This window comes from Diadema antillarum, unplaced genomic scaffold (assembly GCF_040938485.1).
Source record: "Diadema antillarum isolate AM-2024a unplaced genomic scaffold, OU_Dant_1.0 scf00000123, whole genome shotgun sequence".
Classification (NCBI taxonomy): Eukaryota; Metazoa; Echinodermata; class Echinoidea; order Diadematoida; family Diadematidae; genus Diadema; species Diadema antillarum.
Window position 1 is genome coordinate 155001 of NW_027271012.1, and position 20783 is coordinate 175783.

Below are 20783 nucleotides of genomic sequence, written 5' to 3' on the forward strand. Positions count from 1 at the left end.
TCAAAATCTAGTTGATGAAAAACGGTTTTGAAATGGCTGAGATATCGAAAATAAAGCGATGCTGATAAAAGTTTATAGATTATTAAGTTTTCATCATTATCAAAAGCACTCAATCACAACCACTCAAGCACTCAATCAAGATTTTGTTGTGCTTCCAAAATAATTCGTTGACAGAAATGGCAAGCATTCGTTAACATGACATAAAGACTGACTACATACCAGTAATTAGATTATTGTACTTTTGTATGTCGATGCTCTTACTTGTATGGATCTTTCAACTCCTCCACAACAATGTTCAGCGAGTACCTGCAAATATAAGAACGACATTTCTTGGTTGAATGACATTGGAGAGTCACAGAACGAACAGTAGATATCATACATGCACGCGTTATCATCTGTTTAAATAGTCTATACAGAACGTGTTTGGCTCTTTTATATTATACTGTCCATAAACTCCACTAATTATTTGAAATGCTACAAAAATATAAAGAGGTTTCCAACTAATGTACCATTACTGCTTACGCACCCAGAAAATGTCATGCACAAAGGTAACATCAAATGTGGAAATCTTGTTGGCGTATAATGGGTAGTCTTGTTATTGAGAGACAAGATGCTCATATGATTTATTGCTTCTCTTGTAGCACAGTGGGACCTCTGTGGTTATATTTTGCTGTCGCAGTGCAGTGGGAAACGCAATATCAATAATGATAAACACAATTAACGACATTCTGTCAGCACTTTCATCATTACATCGCTTTTTATGAAATTCTGGGGAAAATCAGCATCAATTTTAAGTTACTTCAAGTCAACAACGCCACCATAAGCTGAATGTTCAATGATCCATTGAAGTACATATAGATGTGTATCGATAACTTATGTGTTTGATGTTTTCAGAATTCAACAAATACAACAGAGAACAGTTTTATGAATTGTTGCTGTAAAGGCTTGCATAGAAAGATCACATGTCCGGGTAAGTTTGAACCTGTCATGAGAAGGCAGATCACAGTAACCATGGTAACGGAGAAAAACTACTTTGATTACCATAACGGTATAGTAGCAGATTATATAAACCATAAAGACAAATCCTGTTGGCATAATTTCTCCTAGGTCTGTAGGTCCTGTCTTCGTAAACACATTCATTTCTAGTCTTCAATGACTTTTGATTGTACATATTTGATATTTGATAAAAATCAACAACAAAACAAACTAAAATATTGACATTTATGAAGAACAATGGAAGTTCAAGCAAACAGAATCCGAACAACTGGTTTTTTTTTCAGACACCAAACAATAGGAGATCTTCCTTCATCTCACGAGCGATTACAATCATTAATGTATACGTGACACCATGTATCAAGATTAATTTGTGAGCATACCACATTTACAACGATCAGCGATAGTCATAGACGATTACAATTTGCAGGAGCTCTGCGTTTATGTACGCCATTGTCATAAACCCTCCATAGGAATAGTAAATATGACGGGCAAATCATGTTGGTATAATTATTTCTCTCAACAGGTGACTCAGACTAAGAGGCATCAATACAGTTAAAAGTCTTCAAACTTCTTGTTACAATAACGCATTACACATTGATTATAACCTACAGGTTAGCTGTTGTTTCTGTATGTATATTTTCCACACGCAATCTGCACATAGTATTATGCGAAGAGAGCAATAATACAAAAGTTGCAGTGTCTGGTATATAAAGCTTTTTCTAACTGCTTGAATATTTCCTATTTTTACATTGTTTTGCTAGAACATTTCCTGTTCACGCACCTATTTTTGCTGCAAAAGCAAGTCACAAAATGACGCATATCAAAGATCGACACACAGACTGCTGTTGCCTTTTTTATTTGAAACATTGATACGTTTTGAAACCTTGCTTACACAGATATAGTGAAATGAACGATTTGTTCGTGACTTATCATGTCAGTTTTTTTTTTTTTTCTGGTTGAAAATGCATCTCGTCATTAATTCTCCTATCATAGATTCTTCAAGTGTCGTTGCTTTTGCTCTTTTTTTTAGTCGAGACTTTGAGTCATTATGAGAATTTCGTTCATCAACTGAATGTTTATCTTGAATATTTAATTTCTTTTGAGACAGGCATTGAAAGTAGCCGTGCATGACCCTAATCCATGATCACTCAGTTCGAAGTGTATTCTGCTTCCTGAAAAAAAAAAGCAACTTGCAACGTAAAAATCAGACAAACAGCACATTCGGCATTCGGCGAAAGTGAACCATAGTTAGTAGAATTATATGGCAAAGTGAAAATTATAGGGGGAAAAAATAATAACTTACCATCCAGCGTAAGAGAAGAGACCAGAGTAAAATGCCACGCCCAATCCTGAAAGATCCGTACCCTCGAAAGCGTTTTCAAAGTTCTGGGTGTTTCCTACCAGGGAAATAAAAATAGATAATGATAATAACTAAGGCTCTAAATATCAGTAGCAAAGTTTAATTTCAACGACATGGAAAGAGTTATAATAAAGCTCAGATTCAAAGTCCATTTTTACTGCGTAACGAGAATATAAAACTGTTTTAAAACATTATTCTTTTCAATTAAACTTTCCGTTTGTAAAATAGAAAATGGATTGCAACAATTACAAAAACAGAAGAGTCAGCCAAATGAGGATCAATTTTGCTATTTATGGGCTCCAATGAAACGTGGGTTTCTTTGGCTTGAAATTAGACACAGACACATACACACACAAAAAAAAATAAATAAAATGATGAGTAACTTTCAAAATGAAATGTGAGAATGAGGAGAATGTGAGTGGATTAAAGAAATGTAAACTTCATTATCAACCAAAAAAAGGCAATATTATTTAATTACCACGAACTTAGACACGCAACCTCAAACACACGACCACGCATCCGAGCAAATACATACACGAAATCAAGACGGGTTTAAGACAGGTAAAACCACTTCTGTTTTGCGTTTATTACTGACGAACACATGTTACAACCATGGAAACAAAACATCAAAATGAATTCTGAAATCGAACTAAATCATATTCTATGATAAAGGTTCTGAGAAGATGTGACAAGTAGGAAAATGAATAAACGAGAATCTTCATGAAAATAAAGCAATACTAATGTTTTTGTTTTATTGTTTATATCTTAGATCTTAGTATCGTAGAATGTCAGTTACTGACAACAGGAATAAAAAAAACTTACATGTTCCACAGGTTGATCGTTATTGGCAGGCTCGGATTCTAATTTTTTTCTGATAGAGCAAGAACTTATGCATCTTCTGAATTCATCTGGATCCCTCGACAAAATGTATATATTAAATGATACAAACAAATGACTATCAAACATATACTTGTATATTCATATGCACACAATAGGCCTACATACTTTTGATAAAGCTGCTAGTTTTGACAAACATAATCCTATATTTGCCCGTATAGTCTGGCCCAGTAGTTTAGATGATGAAATCATTTTGACGCATAGTGGAGTCAGATGCCGCTCGTTCCCTTCCGGGTCAAGATGGTCATGCCATTCCGTAAAGTGCGGGTCGCATGATTCGAAAAAAAAAATAATGAGATGAGGACTTGTGTACAGACATACCTTTTCCAATTTCGACTAAACCCGAAATAATGATAATCAGAAGGGCGAGAATCTTGAAGAGGCCGAAAATGTCTTGTATCCACATCGACCAACGTACGCTGGCAACATTGATGAAGCAGACGAAGACTGCGAAAATGAGATAATTTCAAAGCTTAGTTTTAGAGATAATCAATCACATGTTGGAGTCTGGATTACTGATAATCATCTCACCAATGTAGGGCACTATTGCTCGCATAATCTAATTGCGGAGGACTACCCTATTGTGTCATTGATAATGAAGTCGGAATTGCTGTTTTTTTTTCTCCAATGCAGACAGCCCAAGGCAGATGAAAGTCACACTTACGCTGCAGCTCCTCCTTTTCCTCTTTTCTTGAGTCAGTATTTATCAGTTACTTGTAAAATAACTGTTATGGTGTTTGCAATGTTTTTGTATAAATCAGGAAAATTTATTACAACATTCCCAACATAATATAACAATGAAAAAAAGGACAGTTTCCCAATCTTTTAAGATCACGCGTGTCAATCTTTTGTTGAACTTGTACATTTATACATCAGAGTCCAAGACGAAACTTAGAACTCCCACTAAAAGTCTTGCGACTCTCATCTCTAATAGTTAACAAAAGCAACTAAAAGGGCTATGAAAGGACAGGAGACGGGTTTTGTGGAGGGGAATTCTTGGAGTTAACTTACTCAAGCAGCAGTCAGCGATGAGTATCGTAACAGTCCGTGGAGGAGGACAGTCAATGTAGGGGTACACCAGCTGCAGGCTGTAGTTGGCGAACGTCAGAGCGAGCACGGCAAACGAGCCAGGCTGTGCCATAATGGAAGCTATCCATATGATCATGAAGGCGAAGAAATCTCCGTAGACGACCTGGATGTAGGCGTAGGCTCCGCCCGAAGCCGGAATCATCGTGCCCAGCTCGGCGTAGCAGAGAGCGCCTAGGAGCGAGAACAAGCCGCAGAAGGCCCAGACGATGAGGGTGGCCCCGACGCTGCCCACGCCCGCCAACACTCCCTTCGGCGAGACAAAGATTCCAGATCCGATGATGATACCAATGTTGATTGCGACGCCATCGAGCAGCGTCAAGCGGCGCCTTAGTCGAACCTTATCTCGGTCATCGTCGTCGTCGTCATCCAGTTTCTTCTTCGACTTGTCGACATCCTCCTCCTCGACAAGATCAGTATCCTTCGTGACACTTCTCCGATGAGAAAGTTTCTGTCCAGTGTCATCGTCGTGATGGACGATAGAGCTTACGTCTTCATGGTCTTCCATGCTGGACTTCAGGCTGCTGTCTAAGAGTCAATTTCGTCGCGTGTGTGAACGTTGATCCCGGCGATCAATCTTGAATAACCTTTGACCAGCAATCGCACGTCTTTATTCTACCTGTAATCAGTGCATTATCTTAGGTTACATCGTTTAAACGCAGAATTTGTGTCTATAGTCAGTTTGTGTGTGTGTGTGTGTGTGTGTGTGTGTGTGTGTGTGTGTAGGTAAAACGCGTAGAATGCCATAGGGCCTTGCAGCTGATAGTAATCAGGCCATCATAAAAAAGCTGATTAAGTTTGAAGAAGCTTGACGAAAGAAAGGTTGCACGATGATTCGGCATATAAAATACTCTGTCAGTAACCTGATGCGTGATAATGGTTAAACTTATAATCTCATTTCAGTGCGCGTCAAATACTTCAAGATATTGACGTTGTTAACAATCCTGTGTATAGAATGAGATCATCATAAAGTGGTCCTCGTCAAGTAATCTGAAGAAAAATAGTGGGAAATTATTATGAAATATATCACACTTATATAGATATTAATTTGGCCACATGAGCGATGTTGAGGGTATCGTAAATCGACAGAAGTCAACATGCCTCTGCATTGCACAAGCCCTTTAAACTGAAACCTGTACTGAAATGTTTTGCCGGCTAGGTTACTATTCCAAAGGGTCTATCTGTCACGACGTTACAACGTAACGTTGATAGCCTGGTGTCATAAAGGCACGTTAGCTAACCGTTATACTTTGCCTTTGTTCAAGACCCTCTCGCAAGAATAGCGAGTACATGTGGAATAGGGTAGCGACAGGCAAAGGCAAGGCGTGGGGATCAGAGGCTGACGTAAACGCGCTCGGCTTCAGTTCGTTTCTCTAGCATTTGTTGGAGCTTAAAAAACAGCTTGGTAAGTTGGGAGGGCCTTTGAGTATGATACCTGTTGCTCATTATAAGCAATATCTAGTCAAACATCTTGGTCTAGAAGAGTTGCCCTTGAGTATTCTAATGATTTCAGAGAATGACCAGCTCAGCATATTTTATAACTGTGGCAAACTTACACACAGCCATCTTGGTTATGCAAATTAGGGTCAAAGTTGGCATTTCAAAAGCTTTATTTGAAGGTGCAATATAGCCCATAAAATATCAAGGGCCATGATTTCTTTTGATTCACCTCGAACTCGAAATCCTCTGGCTAAATATAGTTATACTATCATGTAATTGACGACAACAGCATGCTCTTCTAAATGTACTACTTTGATTCCCAAGTTTATAAGATGACGATCATCAGCTTTCGACATTTTATCAGCTCCTGCGTTTAACCTAACTCGTCTCGATGACGACCTCAGATCTAGTGATATCTTAACCTCGCTTTAGTCAGAAAAAGCGATTTCATGGTATAGCGTATTTCCAATATTAAAGTCTACAGTTTGTCAACTTCAGTGCCTTTGTGATAAATCAGAAGGCATATTTCGCAGGCTCTCAGAGCTTGATTTCGTAATCTGCGGTGCAAATTAAGCAAATTGAAGGTGGTACTGATAGTCACTCAGTAGCTAGGTGATTTCGCCTGTCTCATTTAGACAATTAGAAGTACGTTTGTTTATTTGTCAGTTCTTTGGACTTTGCTTTGTCAGCGCTCGTAATTCATTGAGATCTATGCAACTAAATATAGATCTATGATGGTCTCTATATTGCATGGTCCAAATCACAATGTATTATGTCTCAACGTGCTTTTAAGGAGAGGAAACAATCTATGCGGGGTTAATCACCTTGGTGTTATGCTACAGGACAAAAAGCAGAAATTCACCAAAGAGTAGCTTTCTAACAGATTATTATGCATCGCTGTCCTTGCCGAAATATAGCGCATCGTTCACTTTTTTAGAGTTCACCAAAGGTATTTAAATAGTTTGCTTGAGAAATTTGGCTGAAATTATCTGCGCGAACAGTCTCGAAATGTTGAATTCCTTCCGGTTTCGTTGCAGGTAAAGCACAATCTGGAGTATTTCCCAAATAACTTTTTATTGTCTTGAATTCGGCCTACTTCCAGACGTACCCTAAAGATGGCGCTATTACTCCATCGGTGTCGGAGCAACGTTGACATGAAGTAGCTCCAGAGAGTGGTGTAGTGAAAGCTGGAAATGTGACAAAACTTCGCTATGAGTACAACTGAGGAGAGTAGACAATCAATGGAACCATAATAGGAACATAACTGTATCTGATAAAACTAGATGAAGTGGAGAAACGACACGGTATTTTGCATGTTCTGAATCTATGGTAATAGAGAGGAGAGGAGCGGACACATTGACCTAAGTTAAGATTGACGAGTGTTTCTGCGAAATTCGAAGAATGAAATTCAATGATTCTTATGACCTAACTAAGTTGTTCACTTCTTGTGACGTAGTCATGCTCGTTTGTGTTTCTCGAATGCTACAATTCTATTGGATTTTGCGTTATCATAAACAGGAAAATCGAATACGTGTACTCTTGGATCAGAACCTCTCTTCATTGTTTGTGTGTGTGTATGTGTGTGTGTGTGTGTGTGTGTGTGTGTGTGTGTGTGTGTGTGTGTGTGTGTGTGTGTGTGTGTGTGTGTGTGTGTGTGTGTTTCCTTTGCTTTTTACACTCTTTATAACCAGCGCGAAAGAAAGATAAGTAAAAGTTTCGTATTGATATGCACGGTAACAAACTTCGATAAGTAGGCCCCTAATGACAAACACACTCATAAGTACTTGCCCGCACAAACATACAAACACACACATGCACAGACACATTCACAGATATACATACATATTCACACTAATTCTTGTGGATGCAAAAAGAAGAGTACTTGGCAGCGCTACTTGACGACTTGATAAAATTATGTCACAAGTTACAATGTACGTCAAGCATCATGCAAATTTGCATAACGCCCCATCAGAGTTTGTTGAACACGGAAATGGATCAATGATAATGTATCGAATAGACCATGCTGCTGAGGGACATAATCAGTAGAACGTGAGGAAGGTACAGGAGCACTAGACGATAACTGTACGAGCATGCAATCATATGATACGTTGGTACGTCGAAACAAGTTATAAGAAATAATCATTTGAATGTTAGAAAGACAACTGCTTTGATGCAGACGAACACCGTAGATGGCGCAGATCTTTACAAATTTGATGTGACGATCCGTTGGTGCAGATTACCCGTGTTCACTGCTGCGTTGCTTCGGATTGATCAGGACAACTTGTTAATAATTTAAAATGCTAATGAATTAAACATGTAGGTATGTAACCCATAAAGTCCCGAGAAATATTGCTACAGAATTGTCACCTGAAGGATGAAAAGCGAGAATATAAGGACAATCCTTGGACAGAAATGAACGATGAGATCAATCAAGAGGAGAATGATTAACAAGAATAGGAAGTTATAGATACCAGATGGATGCAAACCAAACAGATCCGACAAAGTTACCTTTACAAAGTAGAACGAGCCCCGAGATGATGATGATAAACAGTGCAGACAGTTTGGCCACGGTGAATATCGATTGCACGCTCGTCGCCCACTTCACGCTGCGACAGTTCACGTACATGACGGTGACTGTGGGACAAAAGGAGAGAAAAGAAACATGTTCTTTATTGTTATTTTGATCTCGTTGTCTTCAAATTGTTGCACACAATTTACATTCAGATGTAAAAGCTTATAGTTTTGTTGGTATTACGAACATGAATGTGTATGACTTAGACATCATTTTTTTTTTCTTTTCGGTTGTTGTAGGTTCGTCTCAATGAGAAAATAGTTCCATAATTTGAGACCGTGACGATTCGACTGCTTTTACTTTCATCAGATTTAAATTTTCATTTTTAATAAAAGTACACATTCCTTCGACTTGTTACAGATATATTTTGATGTGTTATCATTCTCTTGCATGCCTTCTGACAGTGAAAGCGCTCTTACAATATGCTAAAAAAAAAACCCCACTTGTATATCCTTTACATCTTGCCCGAGGGACACAACGATTTGTCGTAGTTTTCTCGTCCAGCGATGACACACGGATTTTCCTAAAACTTTGAAAATGCGTAACTTCTGAACGGATTGTCTAGTTTTTCTCAAACTTGTCGCTGATGTGGTCTACTAATATTTCTGTATTACCTGAATCGACACGTAGTGTTTTGGGCAAATTTTCCCGTCAAAGAAAAAGAAATCCCATAGCTGATGTGCGCACGCATTCAGGCCTCCTGCTAATGTTACCGTAGTATTCTTAGTTCTACCGCGTAAAAAAAAAAATCCTTCAAACGCATATGGTGAATACAATCGAATGCAATCTGCATGTGATTACTCGACAAGGGGTGTGTGTGTGGGGGGGGGGGGGGTGGGGATGATAGGTGTCACCGTGATAACACACGAATAAAGTACTACCACATTTTAGCCCAATTGCAAGTATAGGGAAAAAAAAACCTTGGGGAAACGAACGAGAACGTTTCCTGGAGTTCATAGCCCAAGGGCTCAGCTGGAGTTATCGTTATCACGCCCTCTATCGTCCTTTAATAATTGCAGATGGCACTGCTGAAAATATGGATCCCACCCTGAAAACATAGCACATTTTGTATTTTGGACGTGCGTGATTGTTTCTCAGTGGAACCGGTTTAGGGCGGCTCACTGCAGTGGACAATGAAGTATCATGTTCAAAGCCACACGAACAGATTTGGACAGTGTGAGGAAGTACTATGGACCTAGACTTACATCCGATTTGCGAACAATGTAAGAGGGTGGTCACTTTTTTGGATTGGACATCCTGGAGTTGCGCTATCATGCATTGTATACACTATTGTGGCATCTGCTGGGACAAACTAGAATCCAAGTTCACAAATCCTGCATTATAGCTTTTACATCTGCACTGATATGTGATAAAAATATTGTTTATACTGACCTACGTAGGCCTACACCTTAACGCAGTTGGTCCTATCCATGTTGACTTATTTCTGTTTTCCCCGTCCTGTGCGGGACGTTTGAGCAGGGTGTTATCGATTAAGAAACAAGTTTTGTCCTCAACATTTTGTTCAGGTAAACTATAGGACCTACATTTCGCATCACAACCATCTGTCTTCAGTTCCGACATCATGTTTGCCATCAACGCAACCAATAAGATTGTATTATTATTTCTATCATTCTACCTGTGATCGGAATCATCACTACCATTATCTTTCCATTTTTCCCTTTAGTTTGACAGCTGAACTTCGCCCGAAATGAGCTATTTGCGTATGCATTGCACAGAGTCCTTAAAGAGATAATGACAGCATTATACTTCCCCAAATAGCAGTTAAATTACATATGGAGTCGAGGAGGTTTATTGACAAGTGTGATTGATGACAAGTTTTCGTGCCCCAGGTATAAAAGGCCAGCATACATTGTTGTAATCGCCCACTTCGACAAAAACAAAACAACACGAAAACCTGGATGGCGACTTTGAACTTGGCAGTCTCTCAGTGCTACTGCTATATCCCGAAGAAATGGACAATCACACCAAAACGTCGCAAAGTTCAAGTGCGTGTACTGTATCTGTGACACGCTGAGTGGCAACATGGTACTTGAAACACTTGACACAGATTACAAACATTTGAACACGAGGCTACGCACGTGTCATACAGCAGCAGGTTTTTGAAATATCGTCTCTTGTTAGAATGTTTGTGAACTCATTTTCACACCCGTTCATATAAATTCGGACAACCTCTAGTCGTAGAACCTCTCGGGGAAAAAAAAGAGAAGGTATTCACATTTATGAGACTCTGATCAATGACCTATGCTACTGGAGGAGACGTTTCAACGACTGCCACGACTGATTAGTCTCAACAACTCATAATGGAAAAGTGGCTGCCCTATTTGGAATAGAGAAAATGGAAACAAATGGATATTTAACAATTGATTACGGGTAATATCAGGGAGATGGGAAGTAATATTGATGACATGTTCACATGTTTAAAAGTATGTGTGGCATGAAAATTAGTGATTTGACCGATGAACTTCGATCACTTACTTGATTAGACTTTTCCCTCAAATATTTGAGGTGACTTGCCAGTGTGTGTTCGAGGGTGTGTTTGTGTGTGTATGTGTGTGTCTGTGGGTGTCTATGTGTAGGCAAGTCAGTGAATTTAACCTTGACCTTTGCCTCAGCTGTACCCTCAGTCCAGAGCCAAAAACATTCAAACTAAATAATTGACTCGAAAAGGAAGTTCTTAGCACTGATGGGAAATACTCAGAAGTTAAAGTACTTTCTCGAACAAAAAACAAGCAAACAAACCAAAGCTGCCAAGTCATCAAATTTCGTTACAGCAGTCGTGAAACAAGCGCTGCCACTCTACCCATTACGCTTCTCCACTTATCCTATAAATACACAACGACAGAAACCCTACCAACTTGGCCTACTAGAGAAAAACATTGCTTCGTTAACCCAGTAAATGCCTATGTCTCACAACGTCATTAAAGGACAAGTCCACCTTCATATACATAAGGATTGAGAGAATGCAGCAATATTAGTAGCACACATCAGTGAAAGTTTGATGAAAATTGGACAATCCGTTCAAAAGTTACGAATATTTCAAGTATCTGCGCAGTCACTGCTGGAAGAGAAGACTACTACAGTGTATGATGTCACATGCGTACAACTATGTAAGGAAAATAAAAGGAGAATTTCACAAAACTTTGCTTTTTGAATAAAGTGCAAATTTCTTCGACTTGCTACTGACGTATGTTAAGGGTAATATTATTCCCCCTGCCTTCTGAAAGAGAGAAGTCGAGTGTTCTTTTGTTATGCGAGAAAAATGGAAATATGTTGAATTTGCTTCATTCTTTCTTTATATTTTTGTACTCATGTGACATCACAAGCTATAGTAGTCTTTTCATCCAGTCGTGACTGAGCAGAAACTTCAAAAATTCATAACTTTTTAACGGATGGTCCGATTTTGCTCAAACTCTCACTGATGTGTTCTACTAATATTGCTGCATTCACTCAACCCACATGTCTATGAAGGTGAACTTGTCCTTTAACTTTGTATTAGATATCAGTTCTTCCTTTACCAATTATGGGATTTACTCATGGTATAAGTTAATTATCCCCTCCTTGTTACATTCCGTTAAATAAAACTTCACATTTTCGTCGAAGCTCTATATCGATTTTCTATATTATCATATACAAGTGTATTTCATCGTGAGAAAGTTTACAGGCCCTTTAACGGTTTATATTCTTTCACAAAACAACATTGTTAGTCTCAGTCACGTGCAAATTAAATGATGACAAATTCTATCATCGCCTTAAAACTATATCACTGAAAATAAAATGAAGTTATATTTCTCTTAAATGATTATTATCCAAATTACTCAAGGCGTTTGTGGTAGTGCAGAACTTGTACAACCGGTGTGCAACGCAGTGCGCTCTGGGAACATAATGTTCAAAGGTTGAGTTGATAACGACATATGATTATCTGCTCTAAACATGTCATAATTTCTTTACAAGTGACTACATGTCAATAGATAAGATGTTAACGAGTCAAATGATGCAGATGCGTCGCTATGTGCTAGAAATTCTCCGTACTGTATATCAGGACACGCATCTCGGTTGATTACTCATGATTACAGATTAAATTTGTTCAGCGTCGTTAATGTCGAGTCAAAGTGACGCAGAACACTGACACAGCGTTGAAGGGACTGCTAAGAATTTCCTTCAAACTGAAAGTTACTTCTTTATTAAAGCAAAATGTTACTCCACGTTGAAGTTGATTGAGATATGTATAGTAAAATCATAACAAACATAATACTTATAATTCAGTGTTTGACATCTTTTCCAACAGCGGTGGAATGGTTATTGTCTCATAGCTAATGCAAATGAGATGATGACGTCATAATAATCTCACAAGGGGTTTAGTCTCCATGTGACTTGTAAGTGTGAAAATATGCAGCAATCAAAGTTGTTTTTGTCAGTTATTCATAGAAATTGAGTTAAAGAAAACACATTACATTCCTAGCATCTCATTACACCAGTGTTGAAAGGATTTGACAATCATCATGACATTGAAAGGGAATGGGTTGTAGACGCCAAATCTTCAATGTAGGAGAATTGTGAGGCGTCATCAACATCACTGAGTTCCATAATTTGGCTGAGACAAATATCCTTCCTGGAAACGTGTAAAACATAACTCTTGCATTCAACATATTTGCTGGTTTGAGGCTTTATAAGGTAAAGCAAAGAAGACAAAAGGATGATGCCATTACTCGTAAGGTACCCCTTGCACTATAACACACACACACACACACACACACACACACACACACACACACACACACACACACACACACACACACACACACACACACACACACACACACACACACACATATATATATATATATATATAATCATGAGAGATACCAACTCCGTATCTTCTATGTATACGTCAACTCATTCGGTGGTATTGTGCTGCGTGTGCCAAATTGGCAAAAATAAAAAAGTTTATTTATTGAAGTAACTGTTCATTTACCGGTATCTGTTATACACTGTATTTACTTCTGTAGGGCCTATATACTATAAAAAAGGAAGAGTTGTGCATCTAAATAACATATCTAGTTACAACACTGTGAAGTATAAACGTGTGGAACATGAACATTTCATAAAACTGTCTTATTCTGTGTACGACATAAACGGATTTTTTTTCCCCATTCTGTTCGTTTAAGGACCTCCACGTGTTATCTGTCCATGTTCCATTAAACCGGGTTAGAACCGGGTTAGACCCGGTTAAACCGACCTTGATATGTTTACCAAGCGTCGTGTTTATCTTATAGGTCATGTTTGACCTAACCTTACTGGAAACTTGTCGACATTGGTCGAGGGCAGTGTTATAATGATGTTTCATCACATTTATTATCCCACGAGGATAAACAGTGACATGTTCATTTCTTCGTTATCGCTTTGCGAAGTAAAGCATTCAGTTCGTGTTGCTCACGAAATCAAGAATTAATCACAAAGCCGGACATGATAAATGGCAGCCAATGACACAAACTTACGGTGTTTCTAAGGGAAACTACATTGTATACGCCCATATTTATGTCAGATATTTATCATCTTGTTCACTGGGTCAGAATTAGGCTTACACAGAGTGATGTGCACAGATATCATATGTCTTCCATGGTCAAGCACCGGTAACACATATCATCAGTATTATTATTCGTGTAATCATTATCATCAATATTGATTATTTTCACTATCATCATAATTTCTATCATTTTTATTCATCATCACCTTCTTCATAATATCACTATATTTTTATAATTACTGCTAGTATGCTGCTGCTACCACTACCACTACTACTGCTACTACTACTACTACACTACTACTACTACTACTACTACGACTACAATTGTACTATACTTCTACTTATTACTATATCTACAATATTTACTGCTACTACTACGACGACGACTACGACAACCACCACCACCACTACTATTACTACAACTACTAATTTTTACTACTACTAATACCTACTACTACTACTACTCTACTCTACTACTACTACTACTACTACTACTACTACTACTACTACTACTACTACTACTACATGTACTACTACTATTACTACTACCAGTGTTATCTCTTACGATCATTTTCATTATCGTTATGTTAGTATCGTCATGCACTGCTAGTACAAGAAGTACCATCATCGTCATCATATTCGTGAGTATAACTTGTATGTAGGCCTATTACTTCCCACTTCAATTGATACTTTTTATTGGTCCTACTACCCGTAACATAATCAGATCACTCCTGACTTCGAACACGGAACCCTCATGATATTCTGTGGTCAATTGATATTATTGTAACTACAAAATCTGACAATTTCAGAAGACGAAATGCCTCTTTGTTTTCTGAAAACCACACAGACATACTGAAACTAAAAATTTTAGGGAACAATTTCTGTTCTCCGGTGGCTTTTTCTGTTTCTGTTCTCCAGTGGCTATAGACAAGGAGCTCCTTGCTATAGACCAATTTCCTTTTTGACCTCTCGACGATAGTAGACGTAGAGGCTCTACATGCAGTGTCGATTAACTGGGCACAAACTACCAAATACGGAGGGAGCAGCATTTGGCCTGATGGTTACAGCCAAGCGGCCCCCTGTCGAGGTATTTCCATCACCCCCTCTCTCGACGTCGTGCATGGAATCTCATTCATTACTCGCTCACTGCTCACACGTCGTCTGATCAACGAGGTACTAGGCGAGTGCTTGCCAAGTACCTCCTTTGTCTGATTATTACAAGAGCTGACACAGTCATGAGGGACATCGCTAACATTGTCTTTATTGAATGGGCAGGCATCTCCTATTGCCTTTTCCTAAATGCACTAATTTCATAAAGCAACTCCAGGAAGAAAGGGAAAAACGAAGTTATAGTGGTATGGTAAATAGCCAAGGGCCATGAGATGTGTGTTATGATGAGGAATAAAAATTATATATCATCCACAAGCACCTGTGTAAATCTAAAACAAGCATACGTGACGTGTACATACATGAAGAGAAAGAAAGAAAACGAAAAATTAATTCACATCTGATCTAATGAGTAAATCAAGATTCATTTTGATGTCCATTGAATCCGTTGACTTCAATTGATATAGCATGGACCATGTGCTCTAATTCTAAAAGTAATCTATATAGACATTTCCACGTCCTCGCACCCTAACACAATACAGCAAACAAGAAGATATCACACTTATCTTCAGTATTTCTCTTTCCTATCTCGCATCTATACTGAGCTACTGAAATGCTAGTGAAGGTCAGTCCAATTGAATCTACGCCATTATGTCAAGATGACCAAAGAATCGAGAGGTCAGTGACTTGCTGAAATGACCAGGACTGATAAATTTGATTGTCAGAGCTGATATACGGGGATATTCATGTCGTGTATACGTCACGAATAAAGTGCGGAAATTAACATCACGGGATACAACGGCCCCAATTCATTAGTTCACTTATACAGACGACGACAACCTAACTCTGAGTAAAAAAAGATATTGAAATAGTACGTTGCTGTAGAGTGTATGAAATACTACTGGTACCTGATGTGGAAAATGAACATGAAAAACAGATAGCCCAATTATAGAAAAATGTCAATGTTGGTGATTGGGAATTATAGACGGGACCATGAAGGTATGTTGTTGTTGTTGTTGTTGTTGTTGTTGTTGTTGTTGTTGTTGTTGTGGTGGTGGTGGTGGTGGTGGTAGTGGTGCCAGTGGTGGTTGTGGATGTTGCTGTTGTGGTTGTTGTTGCTGTTATTGTTGTTGTTAATTTCCTTCTTCAGATAAAACTTATACACAATTTGCAAGAAGACAAATATAACCTTCCACAGGGTCTCATATTTACAATACAAAGATAATACAAAGTATACACAAAACATGAAGGAAAAAAAAAGATACTTGATGAAAATCATTAACAGGACTGGTACAGTACGAGTCAACAATAATTAGAAATAAGTAAAGAAAAGAAGAGCGAGGAAAAGAAAAGAAGAGAAAGAGAATAAACCTACAAAAAAGAAGCATAACTCCTATACACCCCCCCCGCATGAATAACATCATAAAGAAACATGGAATTGGGATGAGATGAGAAGAAGATCCGCAATCCGCAACATCCCTAGAGTAGCCAACGCAATGAAGAGCAGATGGAAGAAGACAGGTAAGGAAGACCCCTTCGGACTGTGGAAAATGAGATGCGATCCTAAAAAATCCAACCCTGGCAATATTATACGTAAAACGCAGCTTGAGATTGTGGCGACTCGAGATTCTTTCCTGTTTTTTTTTTTTTTAAATACTATACCAAGAGGCGAAAGGGGCAGAAATTATCTGTATCAAAGTAAGATATTTTAATTCTTCATTTTGGAAGGATTCGCCAGCGTGGCTAGAATGCCAAGGGCTTACCGACGCAGATGTTACACAGAATGATGGTGGGGACCCTGACGTAGCTCTTGTAGCAGGGATCGTCGGCGGGAAGGAACGTCTCCAGGATATACTGAGCAAAGACCGAGCAGATGACGGCCTGCTGGGCAGGCAACATGATCACCATCGATATCCACACGTAGAGAAAGGAGAGGAGGTCGCCGAATGCGACCTTGATGTAGGCATAGTGTCCACCGGACGACGGTATGGAGAGGCCGAGTTCGGCGAAGCACAGGGCGCCCAGAAGGGAGAAGAAGCCGCTAAGCAACCAGATGACGAGGCTCATACCCGGTGAGCCGACACCCAGGAAGACGCCCTTGGGCGTGAGGAACACGCCGGAGCCCACGATGTTGCCCACGTTGATGGCCACACCTCCAGTCAACCCGATCTCGCGCTTCAGCCCGACTTTGTCCGGGTCGTTGAGGAAGTCGCCGGTTATTCGGTCGAGGCCCGCCTCGCTGGCACTGTTCACCGTCAGTCGTCTACCCATATCGATTACGTCGAGCCCAGACGACACGAGATATTTTGAGTTCGAAAGGGATCGAGACGACAAGAGTTTGTGCCACCCTTTTAACTCTTCAGTCTTCTCCAGTGGTATTCTCACAATGTAAAACAACATCAATTGTCAGGGAACATCATCACCAAACATAATTTAGCACAGAAACATGACACACCACGACCGTCGTCCGCACCGAACAACACTAGATTAACTAAATTCTCTTCAAAAACTCTGAGAAGTTTCATGCATTGTTCATGATAATTCCAGAGAATTCAAAATCACAAAAGCAGTTCAGACCAGAATCTCAGAATGACGCCCTTGAAACTGCCACGCAATCTTTGAATTTCATATTCTTTTTTTTTCTTTTTCACCTCGGCGTCTTATCAAGTCAGAAAAGGCACAGATGTTGCACACCGTATCGGTCACCCGGGGGTAAGTAGTACAGTGGTAAAGCATCAATGAAATGGCGATAATTAATGACTGTAATTGCGCCTAGTTACGAACGATAGCCAACCCGACCACATGACACCTACAGCTTGGCTCCCAGCATGAGTGACTGTATGATTCATGTTGTACGATAAACTAAAGGGAACGAGCCGCTAGTTCATTGGAATTAAGAAAAAAATGCCTTATGCTATCGTAATGACGTCACAAGATGTTTCACCTGTTCTATGAGAACTTGTGCGGTACGACAGCAAGAAATAGTGATTTATGCCGAGCACACTTGCATTTGGTTGAAATAAAATACTAAGGTATTATCATCCAAAGCGCTCACGATTTTGGTTTTCAATGTATTATTCTATTCTAGGAATCCCGGATGTAGATAAAAAGGCTTTTCCACAACTTAAGTCCGTACGTCAGAAAAGACAAATACATCGTTCTATCTGCATTACCAGAAGTGCCGTTACGACTGCATCAACGTAAATGGTAACATTGTGATCAAGTATTTTCATTTGATTTGCACAAAATCAAAAGGTTTAAAGCAAAACGAAGAAGGACAGTTCTACGCTGTATTCATCCGATTCAGTAAATAAACACACCAGCAATGATATAGTGGTAGAAATCAAAACTAAATATATTCATACGAACTAAGAGAGAACTCGGACTATTGGCACACCATGAATGACGAAGGATGTCCCTACATTCGTCAGGCTCCATATAAAAGTCTCAAGACCGACAACCACAGGGAAGCTCAGCTGTTAGAGAAAAAAACAAACCAAACGCAAAAAAGAAAAACTACAGCATATCTACAAAGAGTGCGGACGCAAGGCGCATTAATTGCCGTGTGCCCACCACCTTCAGGAACAAAGGGATGGTTTCAGGTGTTGTTGTTGTTGTTTTCATGACGCGCCTTAAAGGGTGTTTATCTTCAGGTAGAAATAAAACAACGTACTGACAATAATGAGATTCTAAAGTCTTTCTTTTTCTGCGAAATGACATAAAGCACAATCTTGTATTCAAATATGATTTTTGAAGTAACGATGCCATTAAACCAAAGTCTCCAGTTGTCTCATTTCATGAAAATCTTCTTTAAATTGCCTCGTGTTTTCAATAATTTTTAAGCAGAATTATTTAAATCATTTGTGCATTCCATTCACAGTTTAGGCTATGTAGCCGTGATAGTTTAACACAGAGTTCTACATTATCATCTCCCAAAGAATAAATTGAGAAACAAATGAAATGTTTACCTTCCTTAATCCATAATATTTCTTGCAATGTTCGAAAATAATCATTATACTGATCCTTTTATGAAAAATAAGCGTAATTCTATGTATCTATATCTTCAAGCCAACGTTAATATAACGTGGACATACATATGATTCTTTCATGCAGCAAGCGAGAGCCATGAATCCTTCTATTAACCTGGAAGTAACATTTACGCACAGCATTAATTTTTATCTGCATTAAGTAGATTACAATCTGCCCACTGTCCCCTTTACCTTCGTACTGCAATGAAACTAGCTATTAATACCAGCATCAATAACAACGAAGGACAATGCAATCCAATCATACACAATCACAATCTTCCCACGCACTAAGTGTAATAGGCCTGTGAATGCAGACCGGACAAAATTGGCCGCTCTGCGTATGCTGTATGATTATCATATCAACGTCTAACCATTTCAAAATGACTAACAAGTATCTGTAATATGTAACCCTTTAACTTCACGATACGTGTATGACTGTATGGTGCTTTTGCACCAATCGCGAAATCATGATACTCCGCATACTACTCTGCAATGTTTCGATGACCTTCATTGCAACAGACAGGGGAGGGAAGGGGTTGGATCAAGAAAAATATAAGCTAATACACATAATAGATCTAATATTTTGCTTCCGTTCAATATCAAATGAATGCTAATGTGCCCTGTGAGCACATAGACAGAATGGTAAGGGGCATCACAGATATTTGTATACAATTTATATTAATGTTATTATCATTTTTAATTATTATTATTATTATTATTATTATTATCATTATTATTATTATTATTATTATTATTATTATTATTATTATTATTATCATTATCATTATTATCATTATTATTGTTATTATTATCATTATCATCATCATCATTATCATTATCACTATCATTATCATTGTCATTATTGTATATGCTTTTTCCTCCCTGTTGTATGTACAAAACAAATCAGGAGCTGATGAAAAGATCTTCATGAGCCCTGGGACGCCACGTCTTAGTGATCACGCAGTCCTAAACTTCTTCACGATATTACCCTGATGTGTATCTCAAATATACACAGAATCTAACCCTTAATTATACCCGCTGTAAATAGAGACAACCATTTGATAGAATCGATTCCCTTCTTGAATATCGGAACAATTTGTAAAACGATACCGCAATATCGGATCACAAGTTTTGATCTCCTTTTTTTCCCTCGTTGTCTTTAAGTATGATGTATTTTGGGACAGTAATACTCGTATGAATGTTCACGTGTTGCCCGATCGGGTGTATCGCTAGCTACACTTTAAGACCGTAACATCTGTTGTACACTTTAAGACCGTAACATACGTCTCCTCGAAGTACGGTGCAACAAATTGTTACGTCCTCACTCACAGAGCCGCAACATCCTCTGCAGCTCGACTTGCATTTAGGACCCAAACTCGAGCAAAATTCAATACAGAAACTAGTACAATGTACTTCTCTTATCACTTTGAAATACCTGCCATGACATTTTTGCATGGACGCAAGAAACGTCCCGACAAGACGAACGCTTTAAGAGTTCTGGCCTATCTCACTCTACAGGAGACTTTGTCGCGACTGATCACTCACTGCTGCGACTCGTGCGACTCTACAGACCAAGAAATGACTTGCGCTCTCACCAAGAGAGCGACTCCAGATCGACATCAAAGACATCTCCAAAGAGGGTGAAAACGTATATTTCCCAAGAAATCACGGAGACATCGCCGCGACATCCCTGAGACGTCTTCTCACTCAAGGAGACCTCTCCGAGACGTCTCCGGTACTGGTCGCCAACGG

The 20783-nt window shown here is 38.9% G+C and overlaps 1 protein-coding gene and 1 pseudogene across 1 annotated transcript in view; both read right to left on the reverse strand.

The window, feature by feature from the left end:
* Positions 1 to 20783, reverse strand: part of LOC139720158 (Y+L amino acid transporter 2-like) — a 40152-nt gene that overhangs the window by 6090 nt on the left and 13279 nt on the right. Inside the window, exons 2-4 of the mRNA XM_071631524.1 lie at positions 8288 to 8413; positions 2300 to 2393; positions 262 to 306 (exon numbers count right to left, since the gene is read on the reverse strand). Of these exons, the coding sequence (XP_071487625.1) occupies positions 262 to 306; positions 2300 to 2393; positions 8288 to 8413 (265 nt within the window). The remainder of the gene's footprint in view (positions 1 to 261; positions 307 to 2299; positions 2394 to 8287; positions 8414 to 20783) is intronic.
* LOC139720156 (Y+L amino acid transporter 2 pseudogene) lies at positions 16747 to 17274 on the reverse strand (annotated as a pseudogene).